Source organism: Centropristis striata, chromosome 3 (assembly GCF_030273125.1).
Source record: "Centropristis striata isolate RG_2023a ecotype Rhode Island chromosome 3, C.striata_1.0, whole genome shotgun sequence".
Taxonomy (NCBI): Eukaryota; Metazoa; Chordata; class Actinopteri; order Perciformes; family Serranidae; genus Centropristis; species Centropristis striata.
The window spans coordinates 40685760-40703982 of record NC_081519.1 but is presented as its reverse complement, the minus strand read 5'-3'; the positions used below and the strand labels follow the sequence as shown (position 1 = coordinate 40703982).

The 18223-nt window shown below is 35.8% G+C and overlaps 1 protein-coding gene across 1 annotated transcript; it reads left to right on the top strand.

Annotated features, from left to right (window-relative positions):
- Nucleotides 1–2728: 2728 nt before the first annotated feature.
- tamm41 (TAM41 mitochondrial translocator assembly and maintenance homolog) lies at nucleotides 2729–13665 on the top strand. Its single transcript, XM_059327467.1, has 8 exons — nucleotides 2729–3133; nucleotides 4011–4193; nucleotides 4802–4894; nucleotides 5667–5817; nucleotides 6350–6495; nucleotides 8500–8665; nucleotides 10589–10651; nucleotides 13019–13665. The coding sequence occupies exons 1-8, from the start codon at nucleotides 2996–2998 to the stop codon at nucleotides 13108–13110; spliced, it is 1032 nt and encodes a 343-aa protein (XP_059183450.1). The 5' UTR covers nucleotides 2729–2995; the 3' UTR covers nucleotides 13111–13665.
- The last annotated feature ends 4558 nt before the right edge of the window (nucleotides 13666–18223 follow it).

Here is an 18223-nt window from a genome sequence, read left to right as displayed (position 1 = left end):
TATTTCTACTGATAGGTGGGTAAACCTTCATTTTTGATGGTTTTATACACTTGGACTGTTCAAGACATTTAAATGGGTCGTTGGTTCAATGGTACAATGTGTCCTACAGGCAACATTCAGACAAGAAACCGGTTAAAAAAGTTTATTTTATAATGTTATTTACATTTTAAATGTTATGTATTGTACCCTGTTGAAGCTACTGAATCTTTTACACATGTTTATTTAAAAAATATGTTAAAATTAATTTTAAAAACTTTCTTTTTCACTTGTACACCATTACAATGTTGCCTATGGGCATCAAAACCCAAAAACTTCAACATTTTTTTCCTAACTGGCATCATAATGCATACCATAGAGGGTTAATATTGGACTTGAAGCCAGACAACTCCAAATAACTGCCAAGTTAACTGCTGGCTAACATATTTCCTGTATGTCAGTGTTGTGATGACTGCTCATTATGCTGCCCCGAAGCAACAAATAAATAATTAAATCAGCTAATGCAGCTTTAATCAGCCATTTCAGTTTCCTCTCAACACGTTACTTCACAAAAACAAACAACTGAACCAGCTCTTAAACCATAAATATAAATGGAGTTTCAAGGTTTTACCTTGAAAATAAGAGATTCCTATGAGGATGTTAATACAGATTCCGAAGGTAAAACAGCCACACTGATTATAAAACACAGGAGGAATAGCTGGAGGCATCCTTCTCCGAGCATTAATTCACATGATAGTTATGGACAAATTGAAAAATATGTATTCCTACTGGTGCTTCCCTGTCCCTGAATTAAGGCACTTCCACAGAACGGTAACAGTTAGTCATGATTCAGTGACCTTATCAATATTCATTTGACTGAAAAGAGGGCTCACGGCAATTCAGATGAGATAATATTTGTCCTGCTCTTGACAAGCCCATAATGAGCCGCAGACAGATCACGGACTATCATGACTCTACATTCAATATTAATTCATTTAAATAAATGTGAGCATTAGACCCAAAACTACTTGTGACTACTGCAGAGGGGAAGATGATGATGGCCTGAAAAGCTATTTGGTTTTTACTGCTGCAATATTTTCTCATGAATTTCAAAGTCAAGAGGAATTCTACTTTAACAAATGTGTTTGGTGTCTTCGATTTTAAGCCGGTACTTGGTTTTAAGCAAAGTGAGATTTTTCAGGCTGTCAAAAACAGGAAGATGCCGGTTTGAATGCAGTTTTTACTTTCATGTGCTTTCAAAGGTTTTATTTAATCTCCAGCAGTTCAAGTGTGTTGACAATGTGACTGGATCCTGAGAGTATCACTGTTACCACTTCAGGATGATTCAATTGTCATGGATTTTTTTTTTTTTACAAGATGGGTAATGCTATTTGAAATTTAAACACAAAATAAAATAAAACTTGTGGAAAGAAAAATCGAATCTAATTGAAATACAACCTTAAACAAAGGCTCGTTCAGGTTAGCACTTTTCATGCAGCTGCTATACTTTATGTAAGCAAAATGTATCAGTGTGTGGGGCGGAATTATTTGGAATTTTTTATTTTTATTTATTGCAATTATTTTGACTGATATTGCAATATATGATTCAATATATTAGAGGGAACAATCATTTTTGCATCAATATTTTTATTTTTATATAAAAAAATATATTAAAATTATCATGGTGTGTTTTTTGGTTGTTGTTGTTGTTGTTGTTGTTTTGCAAGATTTTATGCAAAACAAAGAGCTTTGGTCCAGATATCTCTGTAGCACCATAACACTTCATTCAGAATGGTATTTTGACACATATAGGATAAGATAAGATATGACAAAACATTTTTTTTTGCCTAAATCATCTCCTCATAGCCACCTATGGTAAAATCGCCTCCATCCTCAGTTGATCAGATCATGTGATTTTACCCCTTTAAGATAATGGCCTATGTCAAATGTGTGACTTAAGCTGATTTATTATGCCTAAGTCAAAATAAAATGTGACTTAGGCACTTTTTTGAACATGCCTTTGTGACTTAAGCAAGATATGGTAACACTTTATTTTGAAGGTGTCTACATAAGAGTGACATGAGTGTGTCATAAACATGACATGGGATGACATGACACTTTGAAGTAACATTAATGCTCATGATACTTGTCATGTCATGTTTCTGACAGGCTTGTGTGACTCTTATGTAGAGCCCTTCAAAATAAAGTGTTCCCATATCTTGCTTAAGTCACAAAGGCATGTTCAAAAAATTGCCTAAGTCATTTATTTCTCTTAAGTTAAATAATTCACACAGTGTAATTACTATGCCAATAGACATCCTTTGTTACATCCTTTTTGAGTGAAATGATCAATAATTGTCATAATGTTACACTTTTGGTGATTTTTTTTTGTGTTTCCTGCAAAACTTGAAAAAATGAGTTAGGCGATTATTTTAACAGGTGACGATATTGCAGGTACCTTCTCACCTGACTCATGACAATGGAGCATTACCTCATGGCCACCTGGATAAACTTTGTAGAAAACATAGACTGTATAAAACCACCCTCTGCTGGTTAAACTTAGAGCTGTTAAAATCACTACAGAGGCACTGAAATGCTGCAGGATGTTGCCCAGTTCAAATTCAAAACTGTATTCACCCACAGACGACGCTATGTGCAAAATAACCCGTACAATAGTCATTATTATCGGCTTTAACGGCTCAGTTTGCTTACCTTCCATGTCTGACTCCATTTCCCGTGAGTCTCCAGTCCGCGGCGCACTATGTGACGTACATTTTAATCGACTGTCAAACGAACAGCTGACCCAAAACAGACCTGATGGACGCATTTTAACGATAAAAGTCTCAATGTTAGTGCTACTCAGAGGCTAAGGGTGAATTTAGTGTCACTGAGCTTCTCAGTCTGAAATGTGTCGTTCATTTAATGCCGTCGAACTTTCTTTCTACACCTTAATTAGTCGCTTTTCCCACTCATAAAGCAGCTCGTGTTGTTGCTGGAAAGCTATCCTAGCTGCTTAAAAATGAGTCTTTCGGCTTTGCACAACACCGGCGTGCTTTACAGGCGGATTTTATCACAGTTTCCGCAGGACATCAGTTTAGCTTTTGCCTATGGATCCGGCGTTTTCAAACAACACGGCACCAACCAAGGTCAAATGGAGGTAAGTGACAGCTGACCTGCCAGACCACAAACTCTGCTCATGACATTAAACTTGCACCGTGAGTTAACTGCACAACAAAGGTTCACATCAGTGACATCTCGAGACTATATTAAGACAAGATAATTGTCAGACTTTTCCTAAACAGAGACACTTGACATTGTTTTTCTTGTCCTGTCCTCTTTTTTTTTTTTTTTTTTTTTTTCATTTTTCTGTTCTGACAGGGGTTTGCAGATTACAGCCTCAAACTCAAAAAGTTAAAATTGCATATTGTTAGGAGCTAGGCTCAGACTTAGTACATTAAGAGATGTGCAATGTGGCCGAAGTCATTATCACCATATTGGCATGGATATTGGAAATAAGTGGATATTATTATTTGACTTTTTTTACCATTACAAATAACATTTAACAACTAAGTTCCATTACATTATCAGCAATAACAAGAAGATAATAATAATAATAATTATTATTATTATTATTATTATTATAAATATAACAACAATATCATAATCATCATAATAAAAAATATCTTTGTAACAAAAGCAAACACACACAGTAATTAAAAAAAAACACAAACTTGCAAGGGTTATGACTGTCACCTCATCTTTCAACTAAATCTCCAGGCCCTGCTCTGTCTGTATCACCTGTTCTTATCTACCACTATATTCTTCCTCCTCTCTCTGAAGAATGGAGAAAAAGAAAGAAAAGGGAATTCCAATAATTCACCTTGGGGCTGATGGGTTTACTCCAGTCCGAAGCATATCTGCACTTTCTAACAATGTTCTGAAGGGGGTACGCCGGGTAGATATAATACGAATGTGGACGAATATTTGACATTTTATAAGAAAATGTGAGGATGTTTACCTTGTGATATGTGCAGAAGAACATGCTGGACTTTGTGTTTGCGGTGGACGACCCAGTGACGTGGCACACCATGAACCTGCTGCAGAATCGCAAACACTACTCCATCCTGAAGCTGCTGGGGCCCACCAAGATCAGCTCTGTGCAGAATGAACATGGGGCCTCAGTATACTACAACACACTGGTGCCAGTGGATGGGAAGGTAAAGAACAATGGGCCTCATTCACGAACCGTTCTTAAGAACAAATTTGTTCTTAAGTCCTACTTACGAAGATTTTATGAAGATTGTGGCATTCATCAATTTAAGAACACGGCTGCGAACAATTCAGCGGCTGAAGAACACGTTGATGAATCTGGCGTAGGGTCTTCTTAGAAATCTTCTTAAGAAGGACTTAAGAAAGAATCTAAGAAGATTCTTAAGAAGATATTGGTGAATGAGGCCCAATATTATGAGGCCAACATGACTATGTCCAGTTCTCAATTGATACTGAAATCTCCTCATGTTTTTCTTATGCAGTCATAGTTTTCTATGTTTGTTTCTTCAGGAATCCATTTGGTCTGATTTTAGTGTTTGGTTTCATCTGCAATAACCTCCATCAGCAGAAATAATAGTGCTGAGTGTGAAGCTGGACAGCATTTGTCTTTAAATCAAAATGCATATAATTAAAAAAAGTACACAAAACTTATGGATAACAGGAATACACTTCATCTCTGACTCCTTAAATCAATCTTTAATTTGATTTATTATTTGTTTGTCTGTCTACACGTGATTTCCTACATACTTTAATGACTTTTTCCTCTTCTTCTCAGATTATCAAATATGGTGTGATTAGTACAGAATCTCTCATAGATGACCTGATGCACTGGAAGACCATGTATGTTGCTGGACGTCTTCACAAACCAGTATGTCAGTATTATGAATAACTGTTTTGGATCAATCGCAAAAACTGAACTGTAGGACTTATTGTCAATTGTTTTCCTATCTTTTGACAAACTTATTTAAAATATGTTGATGTACACTACCGGTCAAAAGTTTTAGAACACCACAATTTCAAGTCCAATGAACAGCTTGAAAGGGTACAAAGGTAAGTGATGAACTGCCAGAGGTAAATTAAAAAGGTAAGGTTAACCAAAATTGAAAAATAATGTACATTTCAGAATTATAGAAAAAGGCCTTTTCAGGGAACAAGAAATGGGTTAAAAATTTAAAGCAGTTCTGCAGCAACGGAGGTTGATCAAGCCTTGAAAGTTGCTAAGTTGCTACCAATTCCTACAGATGTCCCAACTTTTCTTGATCACTTACAACCTACACGTTGCTCCACATTTAAGGGAACTTCTGCAACAGAGTTGGGAAGAATTTTCTGAATAATATTTGATTTCCATTGAGTGTGTTCAGCTGTTCTATCTGTTAAGGTGGATACTTCCATGAGTCAACAGTTTAGAATACATTTTCCTTTCTAAATTTATTCTCTGATTTCTTTTTTAACTTCAATTGTTTATTTGTTATATGCATTCATTTCAGAGTACACTGAGACATTAAACTGCATCATTTTCAATAAAATTCTGGAAAAGTTGGGGTGTTCTAAAACTTTTGACCAGTAGTGTACATAGTTTTTAAATGTGTTGCACGGCCGTTTTTTGTTGCACATGCATGTTTTTACGTGTTTCCACGCAGGTGAAAATGCTGGTGCAGAATGAGAATGGGAAGCTCCGCGCCGCCCTGGTGGCCAACCTGAAGAGTGCAGTGACAGCCTCCTTCCTCATGCTGCCAGAGAGCTTCACAGAGGAGGACCTCTTCCTGCAGATAGCTGGTCTTTCGTATGCCGGTAAAAATCCTGCACAGCTACAAAAGCCAGAATAAATTGAAAACGTACACATCTAGAAGATGCATGCATGTGTGGAAACATTTTTTTTTGTAAATTCACACCAGAAGGAGTTTAATATTCAATTCAATTCAATTGGCTTCATTGGCATAACGTAACAATGTATGTATTGCCAAAGCAAGCATCAGAAAAAAAGATAACGAGATAAGGAAAGCAATATTTACAATAAATTATTATAATTCTGTTATTCATTTTAAAAGAAAAGAAAAACTAATAACAATAAAAGAAAGCAATATTTACAATCATTGAATTACAAGCAACATATAATTTATACAATAAATAATACATACAGAGTTTAATATCTCAGAATGTATTACTGCCACGGTGCTACTTCTGTCCTTGTGCTGCTGCAGCACCTGATTTTTCTATCTTGGGATCAGTAAAAAGCTTATCTCATCTTACTGCAGTGAAGATTAAAATCTGTAAATCTAATACATTACAGTTAAGGGAAAACATTTTGTCTGTGCCTCTTCAGGGGACTTCAGAATGGTGATCGGAGAAGATAAAGCCAAGGTGGCAAATATCGTCAAAGACAATGTTCAGCACTTCCGGATTCTGTACAGCAACATCCTACGGGACTGTCCTCAAGTCGTCTACAAGCCTCATCAAGGGAAACTGGAGGTAAAACATGCAAACATACAAATACACTAAACACACAACCACTTTAATTATCTCACTGGATATGTGAGCAACACAAGAGTTTATTGTGTGCTGCATCATCAAACGATGACTCTTGCATCAAAACTTTGAGCCCCTCCCCTCCACACACACACACACACACACACACAATCCACGGATCATAATACATCTTTATTGAGGCTCCAAAAGCCACATTTAGTAAGTGATGGAGCCTTATCCTGACTTTTTTTTGGGGGAGAATATATGTATTTACTTTTCTTGTTGTTTTGATTTATTTGTTTAATATTTGAATGTGTATAAATGCTATAAATGGCTGAAAAAAGGAAATGAAAGTGAACAGTTGCATATCCCTGGAAGATAACTTGCTTACAGATACAATTTTGTTTACAAATATACATAAAGTACGACCTTTTTATCAAATATGTGGAGAATCTCTCAACTTGCATAATTGTATTTTGTCTGCAAAGTCTCTTTATTATCACCACATTACTGTTATAAAAGACTCGTCTATTTATTTTGTCTAATTTTTTACTTTAATTTTTTACATCTTAATTTTATTGCCGGTTGATTTATAAGTGAGACATCTGTAATGTACAGTGAACATTTTTGCACTGTTAGTATGTTCCTGCGTTGTACATACGCTACTTAAAAAATAAAGCAATTATATAAAAATTGACGAACTAAAAAAAAAAATATAAATAATAAAAATGGAACGGAAAATACTTCCTAAAAACATACACTACCGGTCAAAAGTTTTAGAACACCCCAATTTTTCCAGTTTTTTATTGAAATTCAAGCAGTTCAAGTCAAATGAACAGCTTGAAAGGGTACAAAGGTAAGTGGTGAACTGCCAGAGGTAAATAAAAAAAGGTAAGCTTAACCAAAACTGAAAAATAATGTACATTTCAGAATTATACAAGTAGGCCTTTTTTCAGGGAACAAGAAATGGGTTAACAACTTAACTCTATGGAGTCTTGGGCTATTTTGTCCATTTTTGAATTCTTTTCATGTCTTTGTAAGTCATTTTGTGTCTTTTTGTGTCTTTTTTTGTCATTTTGTGTCTTTTTTTGGTCATTTTGTGTCTTTTTTTAGTCCTTTAGTCCAACATAAAATGTGATTTTGAATCTTTTTTTTACTTTCAAAACACTATCATGCTCAATAAAGAATTTTAAATGTTGCAAATGTGCATTAATTTCAGAGTACACTGAGACATTAAACTGCATCATTTTCAATTAAATTCTGGAAAAGTTGGTGTGTTCTAAAACTTTTGACCAGTAGTGTACATACAGATTACCTTTTCAGTGAAACTGGCAAACATAAGTTTACACTAACAGGAACACAGCTTTGACCTGAATAGTACACAGTGTACTCACAGTCATGGTAGTAAACTTTAAGTAGGGTGTGACTGAGCTGGCACTCAGCCCTGTCACCTGCCTTACACACAATATTAAGAAGTTCAGCATGGAAAATGTGTGTATGTGTCAATGTTTGCACATTAATGGCATAAATACATATTCCTTCCCATTTCTATTGGTGTAAGGTTGCTTCTTCTTTATTATTATTTAATGTCACCACCACACCCCATTATACCAAGGAGATACTCGTCATACAACATCCTGGAATAACAGGAATAAGTGGTTCGGAGTGTTTTATGTGAGTGAGTAACACATTTTTCCGTTAACAGCAGAAGTCACACAGCTCTAGACTTCATACAGCGTGTTGCCTAAATGTTTTCTCGTCATTGCGAGGCTGTGATTGCAGTTTTAAATGTTGTCATTTGTAGTTTCACCCTCTCTAATAATCCCTATTTAACATAGGAGTTTTATATCTTGAGATGCATTAATTACGTTTTTTCAATCACTCTTATTTATTGATCTACTTCTGTGTCTCTGAGACATGTGGATGCTGTGGATGTGATAGTTGCTGCTGCTGCTGGTATTCACTCTCCTGTATGTGTGTGTTTATTTGTCTTTTTTGTGCCTGCAGGTTGACAAAAGCCCAGAGGGCCAGTTTATCCAGCTGATGGCGCTGCCTCGGACCCTCCAGCAACGGATCACAAAGCTGGTGGATCCTCCGGGGAAAAACCGAGACGTGGAGGAGATCCTGCTGCAGGTCGCCCAGGACCCCGACTGTGGAGCGGTTGTGCAACAAGGTTCGGACTAAAGCAGCTATTCTCAACCTTGGGGTCGAGACCCCAATTGGGGTCGCGAGATGATTTCTGGGGGTCGCCAAATCATTTTGGGAGTCAGATCTGTCTCCACTGTGTTAAAGTGTTCATGTGTTCATGTGTTTTTGGTCACTTAATGTCTTTTTTTGGTCATTTTGTGTTTTGTTTTTTTGTCATTTTGTGTCTTTTTTTGATCATTTTGCGTCTTCCTTTTATCATTTTGTGGTCAATTTGTGTCTTTTTTGGTAATTTTGTTTCCTTTTTTGGTCATTTTCTGTCTTTTTTGGTCATTTTGTTTCCTTTTTTTGGTCATCTTGTTTCTGTTTTGGGTGATACGAACTGTGCATGTGAGATTCTGTTCAGTGAGCGGGGGTCACGGACAACATGCATGTTAAATTGGGGGTCGCAACTCAAAAAGGTTGAGAACTACTGGACTAAAGAACTAATTTAGGGATGTAGAATAGAGGGATAGGCAGGCAGAGAGATGGGATAGATGGATGAGGGAAAATATGTCAGATACTTCATTAAAATTAACTTAATGCAATCTATATACAGTGCACGTTGGTTGTACAGATCAAGGCTAATATCGTGTGTGTGGTGAATATTAAACGAGGCTATAATGATGCTACAAATGGATTATGTTAGGAATAAATTATACAGACATTTTAACAAAGCTAATATATCTCAACACATGCCCAGATTAAATGTGATGTGATGGACAGGAAAAGTAAACAAGTAATGAATCAAATAAAAATGTCTTCCTTCTGCACGTAAAGCTCATCACTTCTACGATGCCTCATCACTCCACTGACATTAGACAAGACATTAAGTAGTGGAACACGTTCCTCTAAAGGTGTCCAAAATTTAGACAAAATAAAAGTGTTTTTGTCTGGGATACAGTGTCTCACATGGCTGTAATGAAGACCAAACTTAATCCAGTCTGAGTTCAAGTTTAAGACCAGGTCTACTCAAAACCAAGTCAAGAGCAAATCGAATCGCCTTCAAGACCAAAATAATAATAATAATAATAATAATAATAATAAACTTTATTTGTATAGCACTTTTCTTAACAAAGTTACAAAGTGCTTTACATGCAAGAAATAAAAACATAGTGGAAGACAGAAAAAATTACAATAAAACAACAAAGCAAAGTAAAGTGCAATGCAGACAAAATAGGCAATAGTTTCTTTTAAATGTTATTATAGTGATTAACCCTACTGTTATGTTTGTTTCTCAGGAACAGCAATAATGGGTGGGTCAGTTTGACTCGGGGCATGTTTAATATTTAATTAATAACTCCATTAGTAACCATTTCCTTCAATATTTAGTGCAATGGTGTTCTTTACCTCTCACAGGTCATGGTTCAATGAGGATAACTTTGTTTTTTCATTTTAAAAAAAATGCATTTCAAAACTTTTTTTTTACATTGCAAAGACCTGCATATACAATACAATGGGTTTTTCTTTTTATGAAAAAAAATATTTTAACTATTATTTTTATTTTTCAACTTTAAAATGGGTCAATTTGACATAACAGGAGCATTAAGGAGTAAAGATGGACAGAAATAATTTATCTAGAATCATGCTGTTAGAATAAGCTAATCAGGCAGCGTTCTGTACAGCTGATCCTGAATCAGCAGCCAGGAATAACTTGACTAATAAGAGAGTCAAGACCAAGACAAGTCCAAGTCCAACAAGGCCTGAGACCAAGATTTGTGCAAGACATCAAAACACTTGGGACAGGACCTGAAAAAACTTAGATTTTTAATCCTCACTTGATTCTTTTGTTGAATTTGTGTGATTATACGGTCTCCACCCATAAGTAGCATATAATAAAATCTTATTTCAGAGTGATGGATATTAGTTGTTGAATAATTGCATGTTTGAACATGTTTTTGTTCCTCCTCAGGTATTTCATCTATTGTGAAATCCTCCAGTATAACACAGAGTATCAAAGGCATTGTTACAGCTGGTAAGCACTCTTTTCTTTGTTGTTTGATGTTTTGGGTAAAAATCCTACATTATACATTAGATTGTCAGGTTTTGTTAGAAAAGGACGATTTAGTGCTTCAGATCCTTTAAGGAATAGTTTTTTGGAAATGTACGTATTTGCTTTCTTCCCAAGAGATACGTAAGCTGATCGATACCACTCTGTGTATGCTAACTTATTTACATTATATTGCATTTGTTTACCAAAACAAATTTGTGAATATTTTGGAAAGTTTGGTATATTTTGTTCCCTTTGGACAGGGTCAGGCCAGATGTTTCCCTGTTTCCAGTCTTTTTTTTATTTTATTTCTTAATTTTTTTATTAATTTAGACAAAACACAACACAAATCACCAATGGACAAACACAGAGAGAAAAACAAAAACAAAACAAAAAACACAACAACAACAAAATCACAAAACCAACCCAAATAAATAAATAAAACCACAATAATAAACAAGAACCTTAACACATCAAAACTAAACAAGACACACATCAAACCCTGTTTCCAGTCTTTGTGCTAAGCTTAGCTAACTGGTTTGCTTGCTGTAGATATATAAGCGACTACTAATCTTCTTATCTAACTCTTAGCATTGGCCAATTAGCTTATTTCCCAAAATGTCCAACTAGTCTTTTAACATGACCGTTTAACTTGACACCTGTACAGTATGTTCTCACGCCAAAAACACACTTAGCAGCCGGGTGGTGCAACATCCCATAATAATACAATAATTTTCTGCGGCTCTTAGATATGTTCCTGTGTTTCAGGCGGTGAGAAAGTCTTTGTAACACACGAGGCACAGACTTCCGTTAACTGATTAGCTTCGGGTATTCTCAGGTCACAATTTGCTGCTAAAACTTCTGTTTCCAACTTTAAATTGGCCGCACTTCACTGCAGATTAAACAGCGGCAGATTTTAATTGACAGGCAGTTCAATGCATTGAGCTGCTACTTGGTGGGTTTTCAGCATTTAACCTTACACTGTGTATTAAAACTGTTTTAATGTATGAATAGTGTTGATTTTCTTTAACTTGACATTTGTTTCAAAGCTGCCATATTCATTTCAGTCAGATAAAATGCACACATGTACAAAAACAAGAAAATATGTGTCATATAACTGGTAAAAAAAAAAGAGATGTTCAGTCCATAAATGTATAACAGACATGGTGATCTTAACATCAGTTCAGCCATTATGGAATATCTCCTATATGTTTCCTCCTAGGACCATAAGGGAATTGTAGGTCCCCTTTACTCTACCAGTCCAACACTCATTACATGTAGAATTCACCGGTCCAATACTGTTTTTAAAAAAAAAATGTTTTAACCCATAAGAACCCACAGTGACAAACACTTTAAATTTTCTATAATCTCCGAAATTCAGCTTTATGCTTCACATTAACTCATTAAATCCCTAAGCGACGTATACTCAACACCCTGGTGTGGTGGTCATGTGACTTTGACAAGAAGTGACTTCTGCATAATGTCACAATTTTAGTAAATGTTGTGGAGATGCAGAGAAAAAGGCAAGTTTGTGTTTATGTAAGCAGAAAAGGTGTCAAGTTTTTTTTATTTTAAAATAAGAAATATCATAAACATAAATACCGTAAATGCCCAATGTAACATATATATGTCACATCACAGATCTTTGACATTTAGGGATAGTATTTAAAAACATCATAACTGTGTTCTATGTGGTCCACTTGGTCTATGGTATATCCCCTGTAACTTTCCTTCAAGGATAAACACACTACTGGTCAAAAGTTTTAGAACACACCAACTTTTCCAGAATTTAATTGAAAATGATGCAGTTTAATGTCTCAGTGTACTCTGAAATTAATGCACATTTGCAACATTTAAAATTCTTTATTAAGCATTTATGTTTTGAAAGTAAAAAAAAAAGATTCAAAATCACATTTTATGTTGGACTAAAGGACTAAAAAAAGACACAAAATGACCAAAAAAAGACACAAAATGACTAAAAAAAGACACAAAAAGACACAAAATGACTTACAAAGACATGAAAAGAATTCAAAAATGGACAAAATAGCCCAAGACTCCATAGAGTTAAGTTGTTAACCCATTTCTTGTTCCCTGAAAAAGGCCTACTTGTATAATTCTGAAATGTACATTATTTTTCAGTTTTGGTTAACCTTCCCTTTTTTTATTTACCTCTGGCAGTTCACCACTTACCTTTGTACCCTTTCAAGCTGTTCATTTGACTTGAACTGCTTGAATTTCAATAAAAAACTGGAAAAATTGGGGTGTTCTAAAACTTTTGACCGGTAGTGTAGGTCTGGGTTCTTATGTGTTAAGTTGATTGTTAATGTTCAGTGCACTCTGTGTCCTCTCCAGGTTTGTGGAAGTCTGTGTCCTACAGCTCCAAGAAGCTGATAAAGATGTGGAAGGGTTGGAGGAGGAAGCCGTCTGTCTCACAGATGTCCTGATGCCGTCTATTGACCAGGAACCTGTCTCTCTCTATTAACTGTCAGACAGACAATTGACCCCCTTAAAACTGTGGCTGGAAGACTCACTCGCCTCTCGGTGTATCGCTGCATATCGTCTATGGACGCTATCACTGAGCAGGTGTGAGTCTGTTTCAAGAGTGTAGAAGTGTCTGTACAACTGCCCTTTATCATGCAATTCATAAGAGCTGAAGTAAAAACAGTGACATTTCACAAGCCTGACCAAATCATGGCTGACATTTAGTGCAAGGCTACTACAGACCGGACCTTTCTGCATAATGACTACAGTGGGTAGTATCTCTAGAGCCACAGCACTAAATCAGTGTGAGCACGGCATGCATCAAGTACCACAAGTATAGTGAGGGAGAGACTTTGGTGTCTTCTGTCATCTGTTGAATTATGGGAGGGTTGGGTCAGTGCATTTTCTGTGTGAACAGTTAGTTGACGGGCAGCTAGGAGATCCAGAATGATATTTCCTGTGGGTTATTTTCATCTCAGTGATGAGAGAGGGCTTTATTGAACTCTCTCCACATATGGACACACTTCTTTCCACCTCCCAACTAGCAGAAGATTCCAAATCGTTCATCTCTTCTTGTTTTGACAGCAGTCTCGATGTTAGAATGATAGAATCACATTTATTTATGATACAAAATGTTCCTCATTGTTAACAGTTTATCTCTTTGCCATCTTGTTGTTATGAAATGGTCACATTGACATATTGCTGGAGTCTAATTCAGTTATAACAACTAGGCTGAATAAACATTTTAATAAAACCGCATCTTTGATTACTTTTTCAGCTGCATAATGTGGCTGTTTTTACATATTTAAAGTCCAAAACAATCCCAGTCCAAAATGTAAGGAAATCTTTTGAAAAATCTGTCTATAAATCTGTATATTAATTTTGAAAATTAATATACAGATGCCCATTTTGCAAGTGAAGTATTCCTTTCATTTAGGGAATATGAACCCTTTATCAGGCAAAGAACTATATTTGCTAACTTCAGTGGATATCAAAATGGGGTTGAGAAAAAAGTTGCAAATTTACTAGATTAAAGTGGCAAATCTACCAGAAAAAAAGTTGCAGATTTATGAGATTTAAAGTGGTGAATCTGCGAGAAAAAAGTTGTTTTTTTCCCCATTTCTTTCTCGTAAATCTGACTTTTTTTTTTTCTTGTAGACCTGCCACTTTATTTTGGATATCTGCTGAAGTTACCAAATACGGTTCTTCGCCTGATAAAGGGTTAAACATCATACTAAAAATATGACAAAATGTAAAATGATCACACACTAGATATCAGCTTCTCTTTCAGCCTCAGTTTTCAGTTTTGCACTCTGATAGAGAGCCCCCATTATGTTCCGTTGTATAACTGCAGTTCATTTAGTTACAGTTATAGGGTCCTGCTAGTATGCGTACTGGCTCAAGGGCATGATGTAATGGGATAATGGAAAATAGAACAAAGCCATCTTGAATATTATTGTGGACAACTGTAACTGCAATTCAAAGTTTCTGCTCTGATCAGGCAGCAAAACAAAGTACAGAGCAAAAAAATGCATTAAATGCATTAACCCTCTATGGTACGCATTGTGATGTCAGTTAGGAAATGAGTATGTTTTTTTGTCTTAAAATAGACTAAATTAAAAAAAATCTGAAGAAATTTTATAATTTTTTTTTTTTTTGTGGAAGTTTTTGGGGTTTGTTGCCCGTAGGCAACATTGTACCATAACAGTGCACAATTGAAAAAGAAAGTTTTTTGAATTAATTTTAACATCTTTTATTTAATAAACATGTGTAAAAGATTCAGTCACTTCAACAGGGTCCAATACATAACATTTTAAATTTAAAAACATTATAAAACAAGCTTTTTTAACCGGTTTCTTGCAAAAACATGCATTGTAGAAATCTGACAGGCCAAAAATGGTGATGTTGTCTGAGGGCAACACCGTACCATAGAGGGTTAAATGAAAATAATGCATTAAATACAAAAAAGGGATCTGAATGTATGTAGTATTTGACCAGTAAACAACACATAATTTTTGCTTGCATTTTCCATCTTAAATTAATAACATTTAAGTGTAACCAGTGCTGTAAGTTGTACTGGTGCTTCATTCCATCTTAATGCAGTCAGCAGTGAAATCACCAGTTACTTCCTGGTACTGTCACTTGTTTTTATCATCCACCTTTTTATCCACCACAACATCATGAGTCACACTTGGCACTCACTTCAGTTATGGACACATGAATCATCGTACTCACATTGCATCATATGATTTGTTATCTGCTTCTCTTTTCCACTGGTAACCTACTGCATCTTTTAAAAAAATAATGTGTTCGTCCTTAAGCACCATTTACTGACCACTCAGCTGTTATTAACATAATTCAGTCCAACATTTGTGCTATCCACTCACAGTCCAACCACAACCAACCACTGCTGCTGGAATGATGGAAAATGTCTAAATTTCAATAGTTTTTAGTTAAAGTCTCTTAAATAAAATGTTCTGGTACTGATGTGGATGAAATCACAGCATATAAAGTAGCAGAAATGAGCTTTACTGAGACCAACTACAACATAAAAAAGCTTCCTAGACAGTGATGCATCAGTTGGAAGCTGACTCAGGTCAATCTGTCGACAATAAAAAAACATTTTTCTCAGTGGTGGGAGAAGTATGCATATCTCTAACGAACTAACTAACTAACTAACTAACTAACTAACTAACTAACTAACTCTATTACAGTCAGTTTAGCACATCATATTTTATACCATAATATAAAGTCACAGATAATGTCTACATCTTTATCCTACCAGCAGTTCCCTAAACTGCTAATATATTTGCAAGAATAATTCTTTGATATGAACCTAATTAATTAAAGAGGATTGAGGGCGTGCAGTAACATTATACAACAGGAGTGTAATCGTGTAACAACTGAACAATCAAACTTCCCGTCTGTCCTGTTAGACTTCACATTAAAAGTGGATTTGTAAATGTTTTACAATAGGCTTGTTGAAAATTGATGTATTGTTGAGATCACAATGACTCAACTTGAGTAAAATGTAATCACATCAGTTCAGTGTGTGTGTATGTGCGTGTGTGTGTGTGTGTGTGTGTGTGTGTGTGTGTGTTGCCGAGTGAAAGAACTCAGCCTCGCTCTCATGCAAACAATGGCGTCTAACCAGAGAGCAGAGTAGAGACAAAGAGCGGCAAGACTGCACACACAATAAACAATTACACAAGAATATTTTCTGCTAAACTAAAAGACTAAAAAAATATGTACAGTACCCTACCAATCAGGGTTACAGGCTGAGATAATTATGAGTTAAAATTTTGTAACAATACAGACAATTCAATTGTCATTTTGATCAGATAATACTGTATGTCGATTACCAATAAATCATCAGGCCACTCTACACGCCTGGCCCGATTTGGCCTTTCCAACCTTATAGGGTGAAAGGTGATCACACAGTTTATATATATATATATATATTCAGGTTCGAATACCTGCACCTTATTTGTACCTGTAGGTGCAGGTATTTGAACCTGTGTGTCTTCTTGTACAACCCTATGTACATATGCAGGGTTCATTCTAAGCTAATGAGTCTTAATTCCAGGCGATTCTACACTATTAACAGCAAAATTCCTATTTATATTTTCCATTTCTGCCAATAAATCTCCCTAAATCCTCCACACTACTTCTCTAAGTATATTTTGTTTCTACTATTTAGACTTTATAAGACTTTAAATGCAAGATATTACTACTTTTTCTTTTTTTAAAGCATCTCTTTATTGAGTTTTAAAGATTCTTGAATACATAATACAAAATAATACCAAATAATAAATAAGATAACCCCCCCCCAACTCATCCTATCTGATTGTAAATAATAATAATAATAATAATTAATTGTAATAATAAGAATAAATAAAAAAAGAAAAACAACAACAGAGTATTTTCTTTCTGTGTTTTTGTAAGAGAGAGAAAGAGACAAACCAGAGTCTAATTCTTAGTATGTCTACACGTACCTTGCCAATAAAGATGATTCTGATTCTTCTATAATAATAAACAATAAACAATAACATCCACCTACAAAACTGTTAAGGGAGCTCCTTAATTATCTACTAAATGTTTCATCAGACCAGCCAGTGTGAGTAGTAAACACTGACAGCAGCCTAACCTTCAGAGGATGTGATGCAATAGCTCATTATCATAATATATGCTGATATCATCGCTCCGCTCCTCCACCAATCAGCGCGCTCCACTTTCACCACCTGCTAGGAACTGAATTCCATCATTCCAGGCATTCCTGCCCTCCTCCTCCTCCTCCTCCTCCCTCCCTCCTCCTCCTCCTCCTCCTCTTCCTCGTTTAGCCTACAACCAAGTTTCTCCCGACAGCTCTGCTACTATTGTCTCCACTCGTAGAGCAGCACAGTTTAACCGCCGCGTTTTGTTTCCTGTCTCGCTGGAATATATCAATCTTTCTTGTTTATTTCTCTGTGGATATTATCATACTGGAAGATACCAAAGTGGCGCTTGAAGGAGGTAAGTGCTGCTGAAACATGAAGTTGTGTCTCACTGAGATGTCGTTCCTAAGGCTTCAAATTAAAGTATTTTGTAGAGAAACATTCAGCGTGTAAATGAAGTAAGTCAGTGTTGTAAACACACATAAGAAAGGGCTCAAGTCGTTACAGGAAGGAAGATTGAAATTTCATTCACGATATGAAGCGGAACTGGCGGGTTCCCAAACTTTCTTATGTCAAGAAACCTCCTTCAGTCGCATGCTTTCTGGGGACATTTAGTTGAACCTCCAACCAGTATCGATATGTTTTTATTCAGCCTCTTAAAGCCCCGATAAGGAAGCAGTGAGTCAGGCCGATATAAATACAGCACTGCCGGGAATAAAGGTGGACGCACTTGCTGCTGCTAATAATAATAATAATAAAGATGATGATCATGATAATAATAATCGCTTTCATTTTTGCCGACTTGTGAAAAGTTAGGCTGTGTTGCAGCGAGGTACGGGACAACACGCCTGACATGTGTGCAGTTTAGTCTGGAGCTGCATGAATCGGTTTTTATTTATAATCTTCCTCTAAACGCTGTTTT